Source organism: Megascapheus bottae, chromosome 15 (assembly GCF_031878675.1).
Source record: "Megascapheus bottae isolate mThoBot1 chromosome 15, mThoBot2.hap1, whole genome shotgun sequence".
NCBI classification, from domain to species: Eukaryota; Metazoa; Chordata; class Mammalia; order Rodentia; family Geomyidae; genus Megascapheus; species Megascapheus bottae.
This window is the reverse complement of record NC_143523.1, coordinates 53,236,423-53,261,578: the sequence shown is the minus strand read 5'-3', so window position 1 is coordinate 53,261,578 and position 25,156 is coordinate 53,236,423. Positions and strand designations below refer to the sequence as shown.

General features: G+C 37.1%; 1 protein-coding gene across 6 annotated transcripts in view; it reads right to left on the bottom strand.

Moving 5' to 3' along the window:
- Positions 1–838: 838 nt before the first annotated feature.
- Ccser2 (coiled-coil serine rich protein 2) overlaps positions 839–25,156 on the bottom strand; it is a 123,362-nt gene continuing 99,044 nt past the window's right edge. For 3 of the 6 annotated variants that reach the window (XM_090346698.1, XM_090346702.1, XM_090346704.1), the window contains 2 exons: positions 22,105–22,194; positions 839–2,120 (listed from right to left, as the gene is read on the bottom strand). In XM_090346698.1, coding sequence (XP_090202824.1) covers positions 1,320–2,120; positions 22,105–22,194 — 891 coding nt within the window. In that variant the 3' untranslated portion in view covers positions 839–1,319. Of the gene's footprint in view, positions 2,121–7,570; positions 7,611–14,986; positions 15,120–22,104; positions 22,195–25,156 lie in introns of all 6 variants that reach the window. The other 3 variants (XM_090346699.1, XM_090346700.1, XM_090346701.1) reach the window with 3 other exon arrangements.

Here is a 25,156-nt window from a genome sequence, read left to right as displayed (position 1 = left end):
TTTGCTCAATGTTAGGGCTCTAACACTTGAGCTACATCTCCACTTGTGGTTAATTAGAGATGAGAATCTTAAGGTCTTTTCTGCTCAGGCTGGCTTCAAACTCTGAACTCAAATCTCAGCCTCCCAAGTAGCTAGGATTATAGATGTGAGCCACCAGTGTTCAGTTTCTAATATTGCTTAATGAAACACAATTTCCCATATACAGTTCTTTCTAGTCTACTTTTCATTTAAATATATACCAACAGAAAAGGGCAAGCCGGGAAATTGAGAAATGCAAAGCTCTTATGGATTTTAACTTTCTCAGGACAGTTTTACTTCACTTTATATAATTTTTCTTAAAATATTTTAACTTCTTTTTCTATAGAAAATAAGCTTTAAGTCCTATGTATGAAGGAGGGGGTTGCTTCTAGCCCATCAGAACTTTGTGCAAATATTTCAAGTCCATTATTCCAGTCTTCAGATATTAGTAGGAAGTCAATAAATATAAATATAATAACCACTTAATTTAAAATAGATGCTGTGGAACCTTGAAACAGCTATGCTGGATCTATAGGTCTAGAATCTGAACAGCCAGCAAAACTCTAGCACCAGCATGGGCTACGAGTAGATACGCCTTAGGCACAGGTTTCAAGGTGTATCCCAAGCTCTCCAAATGTACACAGTGCAAGCACAAACAGAATATGTGCATGACAGAAACAAGATGTCAACGTGACAGACCAGCAGCATATACATATATATTACTGAACATTGTCAGCCTAGGGAATTTATCTGGTAAATGAATAAACAGTTAAGAGTAGCTTGCTGATCCTAGGCCAGAAGAAATAAAGCTGACATCCACTTCCCATTAAAACCCGGATCTTTATTCATCACAAAGCTTTGCATAGACCTTTCAAATATACAAAACACAGGCCAGAACTCTGCTTACACACTACCATCTTCCACTATCACCATGCTGTTAGTTAAAATAGTAGCCATGGTGCACAAGAGATGGGGTTCTGATAACCACAGTCAATATGGACGGAAACGGGACTAAGTCAGCAAAGCACACATCTTGCCTGCTAAGAGCAGACAGTGTGGTCAGAGGCTACAGTGGGGCCCTCTGAGATGAGCAGGCAGACCTGAGACAAGTGTGCTCAAATGGTACATACTTGAACCAAGATATAAAATGGAAGAGCCAAAGGAGTAGAATCTTCCACATTTTAATTTTAAGGTTTTTGCAAGCTTTCAACGGAACCTCCAACGTGGTGGCAAACTGCACATAAAGCTATTACGGAACAGACTGCTGTTAAAACACAAACTGGCAGACACTGGCTATGTGCTCAATGTATCTTTGGTTTAGGAAGACGAGAATATCGATTAGAGGCCAAAGGATCCCCGGAATGCAAACTGCCATTTGGAGTGGGCACAGTTTCTTTGTGCTTGGCCAATGGCCTGGGGATGCTGGTCTTGGCCTGCAAGCTTTGAGGCTCGAGTCGGGGGCTGCTTATTTGTTTCTGTCTGAAAGAGCTGGATGGAGGACGGAGCTTAGATGTTTTCAGATTCAGGTTATTTGCAAGATTTGTTTGGCTAGATGTGGGCTGAAGCTTTGCTGAATGAGCTGCGATGATAGATGGCTTCTGACAACCAAGAGTCCTACTTGGAGATGATCCATTGTCTAGAGGAGGTGCTGAAGAACTCAAGACAGGTGGCTTTAGAAGATGGGAGGGCTTAGGCTGAGACAGGCAGCCCACCATCGAAAACATATCTCTTCCAACTCTCTTAGCCTGCTCTACTGTACTCGACTGGGGAGGTGCCTGGAGAGAAGTGGGTCTACACTGCATCTCACCACCAATTCGATTCTTTGCCAAATGAGAAGGCCCTTGAGCACTCATGCTCAAGTTTGAGTCAGACATACTTTTCGCCACATCCATCCTGAACTGTGGCCTTGAGGAAACAGGCCGGACTTTCAAACCATAGTTTTCTTGTTGTAAGCCATGTGGAAAACTTCCATCTGGATGTGCAGCGCCTTGATGCTGGCCTGCACCATCACTGCGGGCCTCGATTCGTTGTGGCCTTATTAGTTTTCCCTGGGCGTGGTCTGTGGGTCTGGGAAGGCTGCTGGAAGGCTGTAGTACTTGAGGCTGTTGAGATTAAAAGCAACACTATTACAATGTAGCTCAGCAAAGTGCTCAGAATTATTTGTAAGTGAAGCTGGCAGTAGGCTGAGTAGACTTTAATATGGGAAGTATATGGGTATTTGAAACATACAAACTGAAAAGGAATTGCAGTATTCAAGCAATCTCATGACATATATATAAAAGTGGTGATGCAAACAAAAAATAATACAGGCAATACACACTGAATATGATCCCCCCCCAAATGTGGGAGAAATAAAAGAAAGCTTTAAAGTTCCGATTCATTGTAGGAAACATTCTTGCCTTAGTACTTTCATTATGTATTTACACACTCACCTACAAGTAATCCTGAAAGAATACTTTCTATAGCACTTTTATTTTTTTTCTCCACAAATAGTGCTCTCATATAATGGTGGACTTAACATTATCACCCATCTTAGAGGTCTTTTTGTAAAGTTGCATGCCACACTATCAAGAGCTGTACCTCTGAGACAAATTAGAATTAGCAGCTGATAAAAGGTTTAAAGGTCATACTGTCACTTTTCATGACATTCTTAAATGTATGGAATTCATTCACTTAGTTAATGCTAGTGTACTTTTAATATTGTTGTTGAAAAGTTAAAAACCATTTTTCCAGTTTACTTCCTCCATATTTCATTGCCATTATGGCTGAAACATGAAAAACATGTATTTAGAAGAATTTAAAATGATCAGCCTTGAGTCAGGTGCTGATGACTCACACCTGTAATTCTAGCTACTCAGGAGGCTGAGATCTGATAGCAGTTTGAAGCCAGCCCAGGCTGAAAAGTCCTAGAGACCCTTATCTCCAATTAACAATGAAAAAAAAGCCACAAGTGAATGAGTGGTTCAAGTGGTAAAGTGCCATCATTTGGTGAAAAAGCCAAGTGAGAGGGGGAGGCGCTATGTTAAAACCCTAGTACCAGCACATGCGGGAACAAGTGGTAGAGCTCTAGCCTTGAGAAAGCCCAAAGACAGTGCTCAGGCCCTGAGTTCAAGCCCCAGGACCGGCCAAAAAAAATTTAGAAAAGTGTGTGGGAATGACAATATACCATAGGGCGTGGGAGGGGTATAAGGGGAGGCAGAGATGGCACAAAGTGCCTGATAGCATGGGGACATCTCCCTTTGCATCTCCTAGATGCCAACATGTAAGTTATTCTTATCCCAAGTTGAAAACTCTTCATGTATTTTACAATTGGAAAAATTGTCAATAATTTAAAAAGGAACTGTTGTAATCTATTTCCAATAGGGACAAAAAGGAATGGACATGTGCTATTACTCAGAACGGCAAAAGGTAATATGCCTTCCTAATTGCACAGACTGCTTTCCAGAAAGACCTGGAGGTAAATGATCCACATGTACTTTTGTTACTGCCCTGTACAGCCAATGCCTTCTCACTGCACAAACCAGTGCACCATTGCCCTAGGTAGAAAGCAGTGCTGCTTGTATAGTTATATGAGAAAGCTCCATCCCCAAAATGAAGAAATAGGAAATGAACAGGTTTTTAAGAACAGCATGTTGCGTCTTTTACCCAGGAGGAGTTAGACTGCATGATCTGAATACAGGGAAGTCTCAATTATCGTTTAATTAGAGTAATCATTTGGGTGGTTTTCAAATCAGTGACAGCTAAATCCAGGTAGGTTTTATCATATATTAAAAATTATTTTTAGTGGTTGGATATAATGTCTCTATCCCCAACTAAGTGCTACTATTTATCTATTTGAAAACTACCATTTGGTATTTGAAATTTAACTGAATTAAGATGGTCTGTTTTCAAGGATGGGAGGTAACATAAGGTGAGGACTGAGAGGCCAGTTGCTCCTAGGACATGGATGACAACACATGAGAGCTACCACACAGGACAATGACGTCCTGCAGCTTAGCTAAGGTGCTGCTAAGCACCTGCTGGCAAAGGATTCGCAGCAATCTATCTACCTTCATCGCCAGCAAATGAACTCACTTCCCCCAAGTTCCCGGACACATGTACAAGATGTGATTCACACTGTATGCATCTCTTGCTGCTCCGAGTGCTACCAACATGCCACTTGAGATCTTTAGAATGGATTTATTTACTTACGCATTACTCATTTAAAAAACGTACTCCTGTTTACTTTTTAAAACTTTTTTAAATTATGTTTTTGTTATATTTAAATAGTTGGACAAGGGGGTGACAATTCAACATGTCAGCTGACAACTACAGGGAACATTTAGAATGAATTTAAGTATAAAGATCCCAAGTTTTCTTAGGACTAGGGGAAAGGAATGCAGAAGAATGACATGTCTACTATGTGTGGTCTGGGGAACCTGGAGCAGAACACAGTCGCCCTAGTTCCTTTGCTTAATGACTTTTCTGAGCTGGTCAGATAAACAAGGGAGAAGACCACATCTCAGGCATGACAGCATAAAGGATCAAAAAAGCAAATATAGCCAGGTGTGGTTTGTAATCCTAGCTATTCCGAAGGCTGAGATCTGAGGATTACAGTTCAAAGCCAGCCCAGGCACGAAAAAGTCCATGAAACTCTTATCTCCAATTAACCTCTAGAAAATAGGAAGTGGGGCTTGCCTCAAGGGTACGGTGTGGTAGCCTTGAGCTGAAGAGCTCAGGAATAGCGCCCAGGCCCAGAGTTCAAGAATCCACAACAACAACAACAAAAGAAAAAAAAATAGCAAGACTGGAGAGGTTCATCTGCCTGAATTGAGCTGCCTCCCAGATCCGGAGGAAGGCACCCATCATGGGAATGGAGGGAGATGCTCTACAGTCACCCAAGAGCGCAGCGCTCCCTCCCAGCAACCTGCAGTGGGCTTGCTGCTGACACTGGGAAATTCAGCCACAGCTCTAGACTCAGAGCCACAGACCTCCATAAGTCTTACTTCTTAGGTCAGATCCATAAACTTGAAAATAGTTTTCTGTGAGTTCCTCCACTTAATGTTCATATGTGTCAAGAGCACCAGCAGAAGGGGTATCTTACTGGGGCTGAAAGTCACCTGTACTGATAAGTTTAAATGCCTGGGCTCCTTACCAGCACCTACCATTCCTTATTCACTTTTTGGCATAGTGTGTACTCCTAGCAGCCTAAGTATGGGTTCAATATATATCTGCTGTAAAAGTTCTAAGGGGAATATTAGCTGTCAATTTAAGAATGGTTCCTTTGGTCATTAATCACCAAAGTGATAGTTTCCCATCAGGTCAAGAATGGAGTGTTAATGATTAAATAAAAATGATTTAACAATCTATATGACAGGAATTGCAGTGAATGCCTGTAATCCCAGCCATGAAAGAGACAGAGATGGAAAAAATCATGGTTTAAAGTCAAGGTAGGCAAAAAAAAAAAAAGTTAGCCAAAACCCTGTCTCTAAAAATAACCCAGGAATGGTTGTTCATGTCTGCAAATTCAGTTATACAAGGGGCAGACGTAGGAGGATTGAGTCTGAAGTTAGACCCTACTTGAAAAACAACCTAAAGCAAAATTGTTTGGGCACACTGGTCAAGTGGTCAAGCACTTGTCTAGCAAACACAAAGCCATGCCTTCCAACTCTAGTACTGCCAGAAAAGAAAAAGAAAGCTGATGATACAGTTTCTAGGGCTAGGAGTGTAGGCTAGTGGTAGAGTGCTTGCCTAGCATGCACGAAACCCTGGGTTCAATTCCTGGGTGCCACATGCACAGAAAAAGCTGGAAGTAGTACTGGTGGCTCAAATGATAGAGTGTAAAAGAAGCTCAGGGACAGTGCCCAGGCTCTGAGTTCTAGCTCCAGGACTGGCAAGAAAAAAAAAAGTTTTCTTTAACAGGTTTGGTGTTAATAATTCATGTTTAGAAGGCTAGCAAGAGGGATTAATTATGCTAATTTGAACACAAGTACCTCTCATAATGACCTACAAGCTTAGGCTTCAAGGTTTTTTATTCAAAGACTAGATATTTTTAGAGTAAGTAGCTGGAAAACTACCTGAATAAGCATTCTTTACTTTTCCGTTTCTAACAATTAAATATAACTATGTGTGCAAAGCACTCAGTACAGGTTCTCCCAGGGTACTGTTAAGTGCTTAGAACATGCCACATATTATGTAGGGCAACTCAAGGTATGGCTGTTTTGTAACTGGGTCTTGGATGAAAGACAAATTCTTTAGCAACATAAGCTAATTGCTAATTTAACATTTCTAAGCTTCAGCGCATAGCTCAATAATTCTAGTTATATCTAAATGTTTTAAATCAGCAGTAGCTAGCTACATCACATACAACACTGGAAGTCAAGATTCCTTTACTCCCTTCCTGGAGATAAGAACAGGAACTAGTATGTGCATAGTACTCTGAAGTTCAGAGCAAGTCTCTCACAGTACTAAATCTCATCACGTGTGCACTGTATGATCAATTCCTTACTATTAATGAGATAGTAGATAATAATCTCACTATCCTGAAAGGAATTTAATCATTTTCAAAATGATAAAAATCTTAGAATCTGTACCTCACAGAACTGTAAATAATGACATGTATAAAATGCTTATTATAATGTTTAATGTGTTTAAAATTCTTAAGAATTGTTACATTTCTGGGCTCAGAGATGAGGTGCTGTTTTCTCCAAGGGCAGAAAGTCAAATTTAAATTTACATGTCTGATGTCTAATTCTCCTGATGTTGTGAGTGAGAGATGTTATGGAATTTTGTCCTTGAGTCTCCAGAGGTTTACAGAAGTTAACATGTCTAAATGTCACATACTTTAGTAAGTGGCAAAAGTAGAATCTGACCCACCAGAGAATTTAAAATGAAATACTAAAACTCTTCTTCTGTATTATTTAGGTAGTTTCTAAATTCACAGGCTTTCAGAATACACAATATGACTAAGCTTACTATACTCAATACAATAATTCAGGTGCCTGCTTTCCTGGGTAATATTCTATTCCTTCTTAGATCTCTCCAACAAAGAACTTTGAAACACCAAACCAAAGTCATATCGAAGAGCCATGTTTCTGGAAAGTGGTGATTCCAGAATGACCCTCTAAAAAACACACCGGGCACTGAGAAAAACTGTTTTTACAACTGTACTATCTCAGAGATCTAGCTCTGATCAAGGAAAAATATCTTGCACATTCCATGTTTTATAAGCCCTATTCTAAGGTTCCTAACCAAAAAATGGCAGCTAAGATGGAAAGTCCTGATTGAGTAGACATATACCACAGAGTATCAAGTAGAAATCAGGAAATATTCTCAAGTGCAAAAATGTTACACATTGGAATTAACTAAAATTATTTTCTTGGGTACACAACGGTTCATTGTCATTAAATACACTTTAAAGGATAAAAGCAAAAACTGAAATGTACCACTGGCAGCATGCCTATGATTGCATGCACACTTTGACATGCATCATGCAAACTGGGAGAAACAAAAACCAAAACAGAACATGATTACAAGAAAGGTGGTAGGAGAAAATCCAAAATTTGTACTGTACCACGCTGTGTCAGAGAAGTAATGGACTAACTTCTCAACTCCTTGCCAAAGGCACAATGAGAGAGCAGAGACAAGAAAGAGACAGGACAATGGCATCAGAGACCACACACAACACTGAGAATCGCCAGGACGGGGTGGAGGCCCAGAGGATTTGTTTTGCTATTGTTATAGTGTTCCAGGCACTATTCAGTTCTTTTCCTTATTTAGTTAACTATAAATGACAATATTTTAATATGACTCATACTTTCTTGCTAACATGGTTTGCAAGTTAGTGCAAATATCCATGCCCACACAAGGCGTGCATGTAAAATTTCTCACAAAAAAGCTGTCACTTGGATCTTACTAAACAAAATACTGGAAGGAATTTTGATACAATGCCTACTCCAAAGGTCTAAATAGATTTGGCCCCACGTAATCCTTTATGAAGAAAGTAGAAACCATTTCTAAAATAATTTTAGAGCTTCTTGTACTTTACAGAAGCAAAGAAACTTCAGTGTCTGAGGGACCACTAAAGGTATAATCTGGCCCTAGCTTAAATGCCAGGCCATAAGCTTTACACATCACTATGGAGACGAAAGCTCTAACCAAGTCACAAGTATAACTAAATGCATCTGCTCCTAGAATTCATATGGACCAATCACAGCTTCTGATGTTCTGGGGAAACCATGAATGCTCTTTCAGAATGGTGCCTCTAGATTCTAGAAAAGTTACAGAGGACACCTTATTGACAAATATGCTATCTATTTTAAACTCAGAAATAAGGAGTCCAATGACTTCTATGTTAATGACCAGTGTACTGCTTTTAAATTTATCCACGTGAGTGAAAGTGACTTAAGTATTTACTAGAGGCAAACATCAACAGCATCTACCTCCTAGATGGTGAGAAGTTCAGAAAGCAAGTTACCAGCATCACAGCAATACCATGCCCCTGGTAACCCCAACATGCATTATTAGCTGAGGATAGCTGCTACTGGAAGGATGGTACAGAAGCAAATGCTGACTCAATCTTTAGAGCAGATTGTCACAAAAAGCTACACACACAAAAAAATGGCAAACCGCTGTTGTCTACCATAATCACACTCCTGAGAAAAACTAAACCACGCCTACATGTACGGGAAGGCCTACTGGACCATGAGTTAGATGCACATTTCTAGCCAGCTGCTCAACTGCTAAGCTAGATAGCCTTGGAAAAACAGCTGCAAAAATGGACAAGTACCATATTCAATTTTATTACCATCTTTAATTACAAATTCACTGTAAGGGTGAATTAGTTGAGTTTCTTATCAAGTTATCCTAGTTTCTATTTCATTGACAATATTTTATTTTCATAAAAAGTCACTCCCAGAGCTAATTTCTCATGAAAACACTACAGCTGAATCTGTCCTCCCACATAAAACCACTTACATTCACATGCTGGAGTCCGGCAGGGTAAGCCATGTTAGTACTCTACTTTGCTATAATGTCTAACAAGTGACCAGCACAAATCAAGTGCCCCAAAGAAGTGCAAACACTTTCATTAAATAATGTCCTTCTAGGAATACGCTTAAGATGCCAGCACCGACTTTTTTTTACACAGGATAAATTGTACTGTAATAAGATCTCCATAACTAGAACTATATTAATGTCAGACAAGAGGAAAGAGTTAGATCAAGGATTGGAACATGATAATGTATTACTATCCAAACTTAATTAATACAGTGGTTTCACAGATGTTTAATATATGAAAAATGTTTATGATACTGTATGAAAAAAATCACCAAAAGCTAAATATCTACAATTCTAAACTTATAAAACTGAAAACAGTATCCACAATAAATAATTATGAATCAAGTTTAGGACCTGGAGAAGAATTTAATTTTCATTTATTTACTTACACTGAGAAAATTACTGTCATCATTCATATTTATTTACATTCTTTTTATTATAAAAATAGAATAGTAGCTCTGACTCTATAAGTTATTGTGAAAAATTAATACTTATCAAGTAACAGTTTAAATAAAACAACTAGAAAAGTACCTAACATTGACAACCATTATAAGGCTTATGATTTCAGGCTCAGTGTGGTATCCATGCTTATGATTTCAGCTACTTGGGACAGAGGCTAGTAGGACTGGGGTTTGAAGCTAACTGGATTAGAGGTAGCTTCTACCTCTAATCTCAATAAACAAGCCTAGCGTGGTGACCTATACCTATGATTCCAGTCATAAACCTATGATTCCTGGCATAATCAGAAGGATCACAGTCTGAGGCTAGCCCCAGGCAAAAAACCCAACACTCCACCTAACACTATAACACTAAAGTAATTTAGTTTAGTTACCTGCTGCATGGACCCAGCCAGCCAAGGGCCAGTGGCTCACCCCTGTAATTCTAGCTAATAGTTCAAAGTCGGTCCAGGCAGAAAAATCCTCAAGACACTTCTCCAATTAACCAATAAAAGGCTTGAAGTAGAAGTATGGGTCAACTGATAAAGCATCTGCCTTGCCTGAAAAAGGCAAGTAAGAATATGAGGCTTTGAGTTCATACCTCACTACCAGCATCAAAAATAAAACAACAACAACCAAAAAAAAAAAAAACCCTAATGGTAAGGCTCCAGTATAAGGCCCTGAGTTCAAACTCCAATATACGAATAATCTGATAAAAAGAAACTTCTTTGGTAGTACTAGAGCTTGAACTAAGGGACTCACATTTGATAGGCAGGTTATCCACCAGTGGAGTCATAGTGAGTTATATATACAATTTTTAAGTAATTATTTTATTCACTGTATGTTAAAAACATCCTGAGAGAATAACTCAGGAACCAAAAGAACTGAAAAAAAGAAAGAAAGCTAGGGTGTTACTAAAGTTAGGGAATGAAATCAAAGACAGCAGGCTAAGGGCAAGGGAGGATTTGGAAAAATGGGAATTTAGTTGGACTGAGAACAAATGGCCATAGGCTGAAGGCCACCAGCAATTTAAGCTATTGTATTTTTCAACAATACAAAGGTTTTCCAGCATAGGCTCACTCCTTAGAAGATACCAATTAAAAATAGTATTTCTGCTGGGTGCTAGTGGCTCACACCTATAATCCTAGCTACTCAGGAGGCTGAAATCTGAGGATCATAGTTCAAAAAGCCAACCTATACAAGAAAGTCTGTAAGACTCCTATTTCCAATCAACTACCAGAAAACTGGAAGTGGCACTGTGGCTCAATGTAATAGAGCACTAGCCTTGAGCTGAAGAGCACAGGGACAGTGCCCAGACCCAGAGTTCAAGCCCCACGACTGACAAAAACAAACAGTATTTCTACAAAAAAAGTTGTATATATAAAAGATATGAGTGTTTAATTATGTGAGGTATTGACTTTCTCATGAAGCACTTGGTACATTAAAATTACATCTTCCAAACTTACAGGAGCAAAATACACCACACTTTTCTAACTCCAAGTTGCCAATCACATTTTTAAAGATTACAGAAGAACATATCTTCTAAGAGAATAATGTATTATATGCATTACTTCATTAATCTTTTGCCTGAATTTTAAATAAAAACACAAAAACTGGGTGGTAAATATATGCTTATAATAAAAAATGTATTGAGTGGTAATATAAATTTGTGATTACACATCAAAACTGTTTATGGAGTAGCCCTGATTCTTATTTTGGTGCCAATCCTAGGACTTGAACTTGGGTCCTGGGTACTATACTATTCCTGAGCATTTCCACTGAAGGCTAGCACTCTACCACTTGAGTCACAGTTCTGCTTCTGGCTTTTTGCAGGTTTGATAACAATCTTAAGAGACTTTTCTGCCCCCTGAATAGCCACTATTGAGGGTGTCTAGGTAGGCCTATGATTCTTAGAGCAATTTTGGTGAATATGTTTTTATTAGAAATCAGGCAGCAGTATACCAAGAAACTGACAAGCTATTAAGCCATATATACATGCATTTATATAATTTGGGGCGGGACAGTACTGGGGTTTGAAGTTTGCTATTCAGTTCTACCACTCAAACCTTTTTTTGTTTTAGTTTTCAGATAGGGTCTTGCATTTTTTTTCCCAGTGCCATTCTCATACTATATTCATTCTATATGCTTTCCACATAGTTGCAATTACAGATGTGTCCCCACTACACCTGGTTTGGTGTTCACTAACTTTTTGCCTGGGCTAGCCTTGAACTATGATCTTCCAAATTACAGCTCTAAAGCATCTTGAATTACAAGCATGCACAACCATATAAGGTCTTTGGTTTTTTTTGAAACCATTTTTCCCTTCCCATCTAACTTATATTGTATATGGAAAGAAGATGGGAATTTCTCAGTTCATAGAAGAGAGGCATGAAAAGGCAAATTTTAAAAGATGTGTAAGGCATAATAAGTAAATAGGTGCTTTTCTAACTCCCAACCCTGAGGCTCCTAAGTTTGAGGCAAGCCTAATCTACCCAGTAAGATTCTGAGGAAAGGAGGCAAAGAGTTATTTTTAAAATATGCTTTGTGAAACAACAAGTATCCTGTAAGCATGAGCTATAGCACAAAATGCTACCTGGATTACCATTAAGGCTTTCTACTTGTCAAAAGAAATTTTGTTTTATTAAAATCCACTATGAAATAGGTTATTCACTTGGAAATTAGAGTAGAAGCACTAAATCAAAGCCAGTTACATGAATGCAAACCACAGCTAAAATTCCCACAAACAGTGGAAAAGATCTCCCTATGTCTAAATGTACATTACTTTCTGCTAACCTATAAAAAGTAAACTGACAGCAGAAAATAAAGATCATGAAGTGACTTCTAATAAACGTTAGAAGATATGAACAAGTTAAAAACCTCTAGAGAAACGAAAACAAAAACAACAAAACCAAGAACTTCCAATTATCTCTAATTCCTAGAGGTAACTGTAATTCAGCCAAGACATTCTGGACCACTGCAACTTTCCAGAGTAACCAGAGGTTGCTTCGATGTAAACATGAATTATCTACTCTGCATATTTAGACCAGTGTTTCTTGCTACTACTTCTTTAAAAAAAAAAAAAAGAAGTTTTCTCTACTGAAGCTTGATGAATCTTTGCCATCAGTGCCTTGGTAGGACACACATGAAAGTACTGGAAGAAGGCATGAAGGGAAGGTTTTAGTGAGTGAGATTACAGTGAAGTATAAACCACTCACCATTACTTGCACAGTTAACATCTTCAACACCTGAAACATATATTCTCTAAAATGTGGAGACAGACATTATGTAAATGAATATAAGCTTACTGCAGAAAATCGACTCCCAGTACCCACGAGAAACACTGGATTTGCCCCTTGTGATCTCACATGAATAAATAAATAAGTTAATAAACAGTTTCAGCTGATCTCAGGATAAACCCAAAACAGTTAAAATATACTTAAAACACATTTCTTCTTTAAAGGAAACTCTCAAGCTCAGCAGGAATTATCAGAAAAGGTCCTAAGGTTTATTACTTCCCCCAGACAAGGCCCTGTGAGTATCAATAATGGAATCCCAATGTTGATTCTCTTAGCTATGTAGGCCATGAAAAGTTACTCAGGAAATAACTTCAATGTTTGACTTCCAGCCATTCAAACTCTGCAGAACACTTTCATCTTGCTAATCTGGAGGCACAGAGGTAGAGGCTTGATCTACAAATCTAAAAAGTATTCTGGGAGCCGATGGCCCATACCTATAACCTTCACTATATAAGAGGCTGAGAGCTGAGCACTGTGGTCTGAAGCCAGACCAGGAAGAAAAGTCCTCAGACTGGGGGACACGACTGAAGCAGAAGAGCACCATCTGTGAACTTGAAAGCTGAGTGAAAACATGAAGCCCTGAGTTCAAGTTATGGCACTGGCACAAAAAGAAAAAACAACAGAGAAGTCAAAAATTTAGAGCTAGGATAGCACTACAGGAGAGTGCCACTTATGGTTAGAGATGAATGATTGGCTCTGAAACTGACAAAGAAGCACCTGAAACTGGAAAACTACTGATGCAAAGATGGATAAGAAATATCTACAGACATGCAAGTTATACCAGTGACACAAATGTGACTAGAGATGTGTTTTAAAAATATATGTGCAACTCTACTTGGTATTCAGAACTGTCAACTCTAAACTTCAACTCCATATACTAGCTAAATGAAAGAGAAGACAGGGGAATCCCTGGACAGGGAAAAAAGAATAGGAATTAAAAAGGGACTTAAGTGAGAGCCAAGTTAAGTGGATTCATTTGAGGTAAACCTGTCAAGCTCTACCAAGTACTGACTCTAAGTCTAAGAGGAATACTGTCCTGACTTCGAGCAGCCTTTGAAATTTCAGATCACTTCACTAGCAATTTGCTCTGATCTCTTCTGCAGTACGATGCTTTAACATAAATACAGGAGAAAAGGAGGAAACTTATTTGAATACAAGAAGTAAAATAGAAGATTTGTAAAGGAAATGGTAGATTATTCCTTTTCTTACCGCTTTCATTCAAGGAGAGGTTACACAAACTCCCCTTTTCATTAGAAAAAGTAAAGAAGGAAAAAAGAAGTCAAAAGGCAAACTCCACATCTCCTCTGGACTCCTTGAAGAAATGAAATGTTCTTAAATAAACTGCTAGTTGCTCAAAGTGTCAAAGTACAATAAGATAACTAATGAAAATATTAATATAAATCAAAATGATAGTAAATCCAGGAAGAAGGCCTAAAAGTGACCCCAACTAACTATATTTATATATATATATATATATACATATCCTTCATTAATATTAGCTTTTTGGGTGACTTTTCAGAAAAGATAAAATATAACCAACTTACCAGAATACTTTAAGTATATAATACAAAGTAATAAACAATATTTTGGAAAGTAAATTTAATGTACATAGCAATCATAAAGTCAAACAATAACTTATTAGAAACATTAGTAAATCATGCATATTTAAAAGCAGTTTCTTCTGTGCTGGAAAGCAGCTGAAAAATTACAGAGTCATTTTAGTTGTTTTATATTAAAGAAACATTAAAAAATTGAAAAGATATTTGAGATGACAGTGAAACGTAATCAAAGCCTTTCATTAGAAAGTGTTTAAAGAAATGTGCAATGGTCTAGTAAGCTGAGTCCCTAAACAATATGCATCTGTCTATGAAACCATTATGGATAGTGCATATTTTTAAAATAATTGGATAAAAAAACAAGCTTATTCACACATGTCAAGGTTTTACTTAAAAAGAAATGCATTTAGACAGATGCATATCAATGGGCCTAAGGGTACCTGGCAATAGGTTTAAACAGCATGAGAATGTCATTAACCTCAGAGCTTTCAGAAGGACACAAGTTTAAAGTCTATTCACATGCAGTCAAGGAAGTGTTCATATGGGAGATAAGAGGTAGCTCATTAATAACGCATTGGCCTGCAGGTCTCCCAGTAAGGGTAAGGAGGGGAGAGGGAGGGAAAGTCATGCAGAAGGGAAATACCATGAACTGGAAGCCAGAGCAGGAGAGGAGTGAGAAACACAGACTCACTCTGTCTGCGGTGCGGTGGAACAGTCCGTGGGATCCCCTGGAAGGAGCCCTGCCAAGGAGAGAAGGAGGGAGCAGAATACCCACCCTGTGCAGAGAGAGATAGGGTAGGGAGGGCATAATTAAAAAAGGAGGGGGGACCAAAAAATAGAGAAACCAAAGTCATAATTTATTTTTTGTGTTTTTTTTAAAAAAATAACACAGCAATAGTGCTCAGGAGAAGACAGATTTCACTTTTTACAATACAGGCAGCTCAAGTGACTAGAATTATCTTACAATTCAAACAGATATTTTTCAAACATTTTAAGGAAAATCTAATTTTCCTCTAATATTTTTAAGTTAAGAAATAACAATCTTTCCAGAATACATCATGTTTATCATTATGTATCACTTTAATAAAGTAGTTACCTAGTCTGCAAAAAAGGAAAGAACTTAAGAGAAACAGATTTTAGTTATTAAAGAAAATGCATTCATTTGTGAATCAGACAATCAAAAATTACCATACAAAAAATACCATACAGACATTTAAGTTATAGAATGTTAGAAAATTAAAAGGTAAAAATAAAGAACATCAGTTGAACTTATAGAACTGGCATATCATTGAAAAGAATTAGGCTGCTGAGACAGTAAGTCCTTTTATGAAGAATGTGGCATGTAGGCCACAGAGTATACAGACGTGCTTTTTAATCTGAATACCTTGTAGCTTCTTAGCATGATTACTTTTAATCACAGATTATCAGAATTAGAATGCCCCTGAAACGTGGACTGACTGTTCAGTTCCTTCCATATGGGACCCAATTGGATCTCGGTCTGTTACACCCAACCTCCTCACTAATCAAAGATATCCACAAATCAAACTGTGAGAATATTCTTAAAATACCATCATGGAAAACTTAAGTCCACAGCATCACCCTAGTGAAATTTGTAAAATAATGCATCTCCCAGTCATGAAAAATATGGTTCATTCCCAGTAAAACTGTGGTTGTTAGGAACTTGTTAAACTTTTTCCAGTGCAAATGATGAACACTGAACACGATTCCTGTGGTAGATAGCACTTGACTTTGTATCTTTTCTGTTTTATAATGGGAGCATATTTGACTCAGTAAACCTCAAGCATGGCAACAACTGACAGAACAAAGGATTGCTCAGAATATTCACCTGATTTCCACTGTTCAATTTGTAAATTATATGTATGCATAATATATGCAACTAACCTTTGATTTAGTATTAGAAACTAAATTTAACAAGACATCTGAAATACAGGATAATCTTTGCCTCTTTTTCAACAGTTCTTAAAACAACAGAGAAAACTGTATTGTACATATTCTGAGGTTTAACTGTTAGCATCTTTTCACTATATTCATCCATCTGCTTATTCCTATACTCAGTTTTCATTAAAAAATAAATGATAAAGGATTTTTAGTGTGTACACAGGAACTTTTCTCTCATTTTTGGAAGGCTTTTCTTTCTAACTTAAGTTGTCCAAATGGTGTGTAAAAGCCATATGCTAACGAAAAATCAGAATTTACTTAATGTGAAAAACATCCATTCCTATCTTTAAATGCCAAGGTTACTTTTAAAGTAATATCAGAAATACATAAAAATGAAGTCACTGTCTAACATAATGCTATTTTTAAGGCTATTTGTGTGTATAAATCTGCAAACATTAAGTTGTATATATAAAATGGCTCTTGGTCTCTCACAAATCACCACCATTCAACAGTACTCCTATTTTGGTGTCAGTCCTCTGGCTTAAATTCAGGGACTGCACACTATCCCTAAGTTTTTCTGCATAAGGCTAGCACACTATCACTTGACCCACAGCTCCACTTCTGGTTTTTCTTGTAGCTAATTGGAGGTTGAGAGTCTCATGGACTTTCCTGCCTGGGCTGGTTTTGAACTGCCATCTCAGCCTCCTGGGTAGCTAGGATTATAGATGTGAGCCACCAAGCATCTGGCCCTTACACTATTTTTGTGTGAATGAGTAGGCACTTTTCACACTGTTGCTATTCTTTTTTTTGCCAGTCCTGGGCTTGAGCGCAGGGCCTGAGCACTGTCCTTGGACTTTCTCAAGGCTAGAGCTCTACCACTGGAGCCTCAGCACCACTTCTGGCTTTTTTTTTCCCTATGTATGTGGTGCCTAGGAATCAAACCCGGGTCTTCGTGCATGCTAGGCAAGCACTCTACCACTAGGCCAAACTCCCGGCCCCTGTTGCTATTCTTTTTAATTAACCATTTCACAATTCTATCTGGGTACTTTTACTTTGCTCAGATAAATATAGTATGTACAATATGTATATCTACACAGATTTAATAGGTCTTCACATGTCCATTAACATGAATTGTGTGGAAGACCATACATGGAATATTAATAATGGTTGGAACATTTAGTATAATTTGAGTAATGTAAATTCACTTAACTAATTTTTTATTATTTACTTTCTTATTATTTACTTATTTATTTTTGCCAGTCCTGGAGCTTGAACTCGGAGCCTGAGCACTGCCCTAAGGCTTTCTCAAGGCTAGTGCTCTACCAGTTGAGCCACAGCACCATTCTCAGCCTTTTCTATGTATGTGGTACCAAGGAATCCCCGGTCTTCATGCATGCTAGGCAAGCACTCTACCACTAACTAGGCCATGCTCCCAGCCAGCTTTCTTATTTTTTAGTTACAGATTAAGTGTGTTATTACCTCTTGATAAACAAAGGACAGAAAAGGAAAAATTCGCCTTAGAAAGTTTTTTTTGTTTCCTTTTCAGCTTTATGTTATTTTACAAAACATTATTATAGTTCTTTTTTTCCTCATTACTTTGAAAAAAGACACTGAATGATATCACATATTGCTACTAACATGGACTGAATATTTTGTGGAAGATATGTCTTTTACATCCTTACTAAAACTTAATTTTTTAATATATTTTTATTGTAATTAATAGAAGGGTTACATGATATTTGCCAGATAAATGGTGCATTAATTCCCACACATTGATACCCTTTCACATGTCATGGTCCCCATTTCCCTTCCCCCCTCCCCCACCCCTCATCTTATAAAACTTAGTTTTTTAAAAAAGAATCCTCACTACCACCAATTTTTTTAAAAAAAATACTAACAGCATGTTCGCATGGTATTATAATTTGAACACGGCATGTCCTCACAGGCTCATGAGGTGAAGGCCTGGTTCCCAGTGATGATGCTACCTAGATGGGGAAGGGTCGGAGCTGAAGGTTATACCTGGCCCTTGGTCCCTTCCTTTCTGCTTCCTGCCTGCAACAGCACCCCAGCAGCAATGACATTCTTCTGCCCAGGCACACAGTGCTAAGAAACATGGACTGAATCTTCTGGAACTCTGAGACAAAATAAACCTTTTCTCCTTGGAGTTGTTTCTGTGGGATTTTTTTTTTTTTTTGGTCACAGCAATAAAGTAACACAGAAAACTCAAGTATCACAATGGACTACTACTGATCTTTCTCTTAAGGAAGGAAATCCTTCTTGTGATTTTTTGTTTTTTTTGCTGTTATGGAGCATCTGTCCTCCTTCCCAATGGTATGAATGTGTTCTCTGAGTTCCTCCTTGTCCCCTCACTACCTGCAGCCACTCAAAAGGAAAGCAGCTATTACCCCCAAATGAAGAAAATATATATAAGAATGCTGTATGCATGCTGTACACGTGTACCAATCACTTCTCAGTCTTCATGTGGAGGGGTAGGGGAGAGGAAAGGGGAGGTTATTAGGCATTCTGGAGATATTACATGCACCAAGAGACATGTTATCCACTTCATGCTTATACTCCGTTTAAGCCTATGCATGACACAGCATGAGGGTATTTTGGTGATTTAGTAAGTGATAATTTGCCTTTCCTCCTTTCCTTTTTTATGCTTTGTTTTTTGCTTCTGTATCTTGTCATTTTCCATTTTATAGCCATTGAAGAATACCCCAGAAAATATCCATTCTGTTGCTCTGGTGGCAGTCAGCCATGCTCTCTTTCTTTTTTACATGTATTTTATTGTTATTGTAGAGGTGCTATACAGAGCGGTTACAGTTACATAAGTCAGGTCATGAGTACATTTGTTTTAGAGCTATGTCACTCCTTCCCTTGCTCTCTTCCAGTTTTTCCCTCCCACCCTGACCCACAAGTTGTATGGTTCATGTTCCACATCATGTCTAGCGAGTACCACTGTTGCAATTGCTTACCTTTTGTCCCACCTGGTACATGCCCCCCTAACCCTCTCAAACACAAATAAGCTCACAAACAAGACAAAAGAAAAAGGCAACAAAAGCAGCATTTTTCCAGATGAACTCCAAGAAATGAAAAAACAAGATTTTATGTTGTAGTAATGGTGAATTTTGTTATCTTTTCCTTTTGTCTCGCTGTCAGCTACTCTGTTTCCTCCAGCAACTCCTATCTGCTATGTCTTGTCTTATTTTGCTCACTTTTTCTTCTAATTCCTAAATGGCTGCCACAAGCCCACAGACAATAACCCTTTCACCTCCAACATTTTTCCCATCTCCCACTGCATCTGGAAAAAATAAATAAATAAAAAGGAAAACGGTTCCCTCAAATCTAAGATAGATTCTACAGCTAAGTGACTGAGACAATGTCAAGAACATTTAAACTTCCCAAAATACTGTACAAAAGGGTGAAAAACAGACTCAGGTTTTAACTTTCAACCTTATCCAAGCTTAGGTCAAAAATACTTTTCTTAAAATAAGACTGGAGCTTTTTAAATAAATGTCTTATATGGCCAAAGAATCAGGCTGCATCTTCGTACTTAATTATTATCAAAATTGTTTAAAAATAGTAAGTTCCTAAAAAGAAGGGACATTTAGAGTAAAGTATAAGTAACTTCTTGAGAAAAGAATATCATTCTGATTACAGTAAATGGTTTTCCCATCTAATATATTTCAAAAGAAGTTTAAAGGTTTAAAGAGCAGAATAATTATTCAAAGAGGATAAACTCAATATTTATTCTTTCATATTTTAGATTTAGTTAAATACACAAAACTCAATAAAACTACTTATACAGTAATTTCTGGGTTTAAAAACAATAATTCTACACTAATTTGATCTCTCACACAAATTTCCATCATTTCCTTAATCATACATCTGGCCTGAGTTGCGGTTCACACTTGCAATTTCAGCACTCAGTAGGCTCAGACAGAAGGATCATGAATTTATGACCAGTATGGGCTAAAGGCTCTCTCAAAACAAACAAAAAACCTACATTTATGTTCCAGACATAATCATGTACATAACTATGGCTCAACCGTTCTTTTTCATCTCTGTGCTTTACTTTCCCTTGTACCAAGGACATGTATCTACACTAATTTACAAATCCTCTTGTCTTCCACGGCTCCTCAGTGTGGTTTTAGGACAAGGAACTCTAGCCTAGAAATCAGGAATCCTAAGAGTACCAGCTCAACCTCTTTTATTGTAGAAACTTTAGTAACTCATTTGCTATCTTTGGATTGTGTCAACTTATCTGAAAAATGAAGACATTTAAGCCAGGTAATTCCATCACTAGCAGATACCAGGGACAGTTGGAATCTGGTATATCTGGGGTATATAACTGGAACACTGACCTTTGCCCAAGACAAGGGACACAAGGGACACAGCCAAGAGTAGTGGTATTGTTCTGTGCCAGTTACTTTGTTTAGCAAGGAGGACTGAAAATCTAGTTTCCAGAAGAGTGAGATCAAAGGAGCCAGAGACAATAATAAAAGACTTCCATGAAGATGGTAAAAGGAACTTTTCATGCTGAGCATGAATGCCTGTCTAAATATCCAGGTGGAAAAACTGGAAAGATCTAGAAAGAATAAATGTCATTTATAAGGACAGGGCACAATCTTTTCCTTTGAAATGCTTCCATACAGGTAAATTTCAAGATGCTTTGACACTAAGAAATATAACATCATTTCAATCTATTGGTGCCCCTTCCTTTTGGAAAAGCTGCCTTTCCTCTCTTCACCAAATTACATCTTCTGGACTTCATAGAATTTATAGAAGCTTATATCAATAATTAACTGACCAGATTTAGCTCCCTTTAAACAGTAATTATCAGAGGAATCACTGTCTGTATATTTACTCCCTTAAATCTCACTTTTACTTTAAAATCCTAATGTCTACGGCTAAGAGATGATCAACAAACTTTTGTTGAATAAATTACCATCACACCTAAAAAGCACACAAAAAGTAATTATTTATTAGATAGAAAGAAATAAAGTAACTATTTTTATAAACTTTGAAGGCCTACAGTTAGAGGTTCATTTTATGGTTGTACTGATTATACTAATCTTTTTTGTTTCCCTATTCACTTTTGTTACTAGGACTCTGCAGTTAAATGCAAGGCAAAGAAGACTGGGATTTGACTTATCAGGCATTCTCGTAATAAGAAAAAACCTGTTATTCTGCCTATACAATAGGAAAATGGTGACTGGTGGCCACAGACGACAATCTAAACTAAATTCCAAGAAAATTCAGACTGAATGATGGTCAGGATATTTTTAGTCCTACATATACTTTGAGATGTAACATTAAAAACAACAAACAAGGGATAGATGCTAACTCTACTGTTTGGAAGAAACCATACCCCCCTGCCTAAACACAATCTTTACAATCTACTCTATACATTAATATTTCTTAATACTCTCAACATTTTGTAATAGCAAAATGTATTTGGAAATTTTAACAAGAAAAAGGAAAAAGGTATTGCTACCTCATGTCTCTTCAAATTGTCATATGCTGCTGAATTGGGACAGCTGCATACGTGGCTTCTGTAGTGCAGATGAAAATACTGCTCTCCTAAGAACATGCAGCGAGAGGAGTGGACACTCAAAAGAACATGAGCTACAGTGTGCAGATGGAAAAGCTAGTAAATGCACATTCGCTTATATAGAATACATGAAAAGCTTTAAAAAGCACATGAAACACCTAAGACACAAGAAAAAAAAACAAAACTTACCTAAGAAAATCAGTAGCCATGGTAAATTCAAAATTATTAGTGATTAGCGTAAAAGAGCAAAACAAAATATGACAATAGCAAATGGCAGGAGAAGAAGCCAAGAGCATGTCACTTACAGGAGCTCTTCTCCAGGGTGTTTGGGTGTACTTATCAGCATATGTGCAAGTTTCTTCTTTAGAGTTCTGGTGACATTTACAATGAGTTGCCTGAAGGGGAAAAAAAAAAAAACACAATTTTTATGTTGGTTTAATTCTGCACATATACTTGCAAGGTTAGAGGCTCCATCTAGGGTTAAAAAAAAATCAAAACCAATAAAATCACACTCATCAGAGCCAGCTGTTATTCATGCATAAGAAGGAACTGCTATCTCTTGAGTTCCCAGGAGCTAGATTTTTCAGATTCCTTATATAAGGCTTATGAAAACCTTTTTCTCTATTTACATGTTATCCTTATGAATTCATGTTGTATGCCTTGTAAATTCTTTGGTGGAGAATACAGATCTTTAGTCATCATCTTTCCTTGTAAGGGAGAGAAGCTGAACTCCAATAATCATTTTCTAGTGAAGATTCTATTGTATTTCCATGTGCCACATTACTAATGCACAGAGGGGGATCTCTTGAACATCATTATCACATTCTTTATAACATACATTTCAAAAATCTCTTCTTTTTTCTATTTCTTTTAGCAAACGAACAAACATTAGAAATAGATGGGAAAAACTGTAAAAAAAAAAATTCACACATTGGCAACACTTTTCTGGCTACTTTCTTGATAAGAGTCTGCAGCAAACCACAAGGTCTGTTCACTTGTTTACCATCTTATTCATGGACCTGGTCAAAAATAAGACACTAAAAGAAGCATTTCAAAGAGACCATAAAACACACTATATATGATTTTATATATAAGTGTAGAAACATTACATGTATTATTGTATATAATATTAAATACACACAATACTGAGTATTATTTAAATAGGATGTATTTACCCATATATGGTATATAAAGAATACAACTGTGAAATTTATATTATCTCTCTAAACTATAATCATAGTTTCTTAAATGCAATTTTGATGGGATTCTACTGATATTAAATACCAACAGTTCACAGATCAAATGGGTATTAAATACAAACAATACAAAGAGAAAAGGTTATCCACATGTGCAGTGCTATGAAGCCTCCAGGATAATATGTTGACTACTGGACTGGAATATTTTGAAGTCTTCTTGAGACAAAAATCCATTCAACCAGCCAAATTCACGAATGTGTTTGTTATCCATGAATCCACTGATACAACATATATAGCACACAAACTTGGGTCTCTCACAGAATCATCAAATTCAAGCCAAGAATGAAAAGATGACAATGAGAGTTCATATTATTTGTTAAATAATCCTACAGAGGGCTGGAAGTTTGGCCTAGTCGTAGAGTGCTTGCCTAGCATGCACAAAGACCCAGGTTAGATTCCTTGGTACTACAAACAGAAAAAAGTCGGAAATGGTGATGAGGCTCAAGCGGTAGAGCTCTAGCGTTGAGCAAATCCAAGGACAGTGCTCAGGCCCTAAGCTCAAGCCCAGGACTGACAAAAAATAATAATAATAATCCCACTGAAAGAAAACATATTCTCTTATAGAAAAAAATTAAGAAATTGTAAATTATATCCATTTAAAATGTTTCTATTCTGAAAATCATGTAAAAGGACTAAATTGCAAAGGAAACTTTCTAATTTCCTAATATAAAATAACCAATTCAAAACAAAAATCTCACTAGTGTATATATACAAATTTATATACCCAACAAAAAAATGACTGCCCGAGTAATTCCCTCTCTATCTGTCTTCCTTTATTGCTCACAGATTTGTATTCAGATGTTCATTTTCTGTATAGGCTGGTATTCAGAGAAATATGTCCTATCTCTCCAAGGAGCCTTACCTTGCTAACACAGCACCAAGACAATCTTTCTTCTCTATGCTTAAGAAAGGACAAATAACCCAAATCTAGCCAATAAAACATAAGAAAAGTCTGGAATATTTCTGAGAAAGTGCTCCTTGATTTTAAAAATAGATATGCTGGAAAAAACAAGTCTTTACCTCAAACTGGGTGTAGGAGTGACACAAAGAACTATAGGAGGAAGTGGGGCTGTGGCTCAAAGGGTAGGGCAATAGCCTTGAGCTGAAGAGCTCAGGAACAGCATTTCGGCCCAGAGTTCAAGCCCCATAACCAACAAAAACAAACAAAAAAGAACTATGGGAGACATTATGTAATCATGAAGGAGCAGCAAGACTTAAAAATAAAAAACAGCTTCTATTTACCTATTAAACAAATGACCATCAATAAGGAAGTATGGAAAGAGATGGACCTTTTCACTTGATTCACTTGATTTCTTTGTTTTGTTTTCTGAGACAAGGACGCCTTATGTTGCTGAAGCAAGGCTCAAACTCTCAATCCACCTACCTCCATCTTCCAAATATTGGGATTACAGGCATATAAACTATTAACAAACCTGACTCTCTAATTTTTAAGCCACTTTTAATTAGGGATTTCCACTTGGAACTTAAAACAGCATAAGATAAATGCTGATTTATGCTGAGTCCTTTAGCACTAGTTATTAAATAAGATGTGCTATTCATCACATAACCAATAAGTATTAAATAGTTTACATTTGTGGATTATTTAATTATCAGAAGCTTATATAGTCAGTAATGTTCTTATTACCAACACTTACAGGAGAAGCTTAAGAGAAATTATATAACATTCCCCCAAACAAGCAAACAATAACAAAATAACCCAGCTATTGAATTTGAAAGACAGGATGACATTCAAGGAATGTCATGGTTTTCAAATGGCACTGCTAGCCTGCTTAACCAATGCTTCACTTCCATGTTTCCATAAAGAAATTCTACACTAGCAATCTCACAAGATTATTCTGAGAATTCAGCAAATATATCTAAATTAACTATTACCTAAATAGTATTCTTGGCATGATGAAATAAGGCTTATATAACCAAATCTCTATAGTTTTCTGCTACAAATCTCTATAGTTTTCTCAGAGCACTAAAACTGGACTTTATATTGTTGCTTTATTTTTCTTTAAGCTTGAATGCAAATATAGATTAGAAATGAAGACATTTTTAAAGTTATAGAAAGTATGTTAATGTTACTTTTATTATA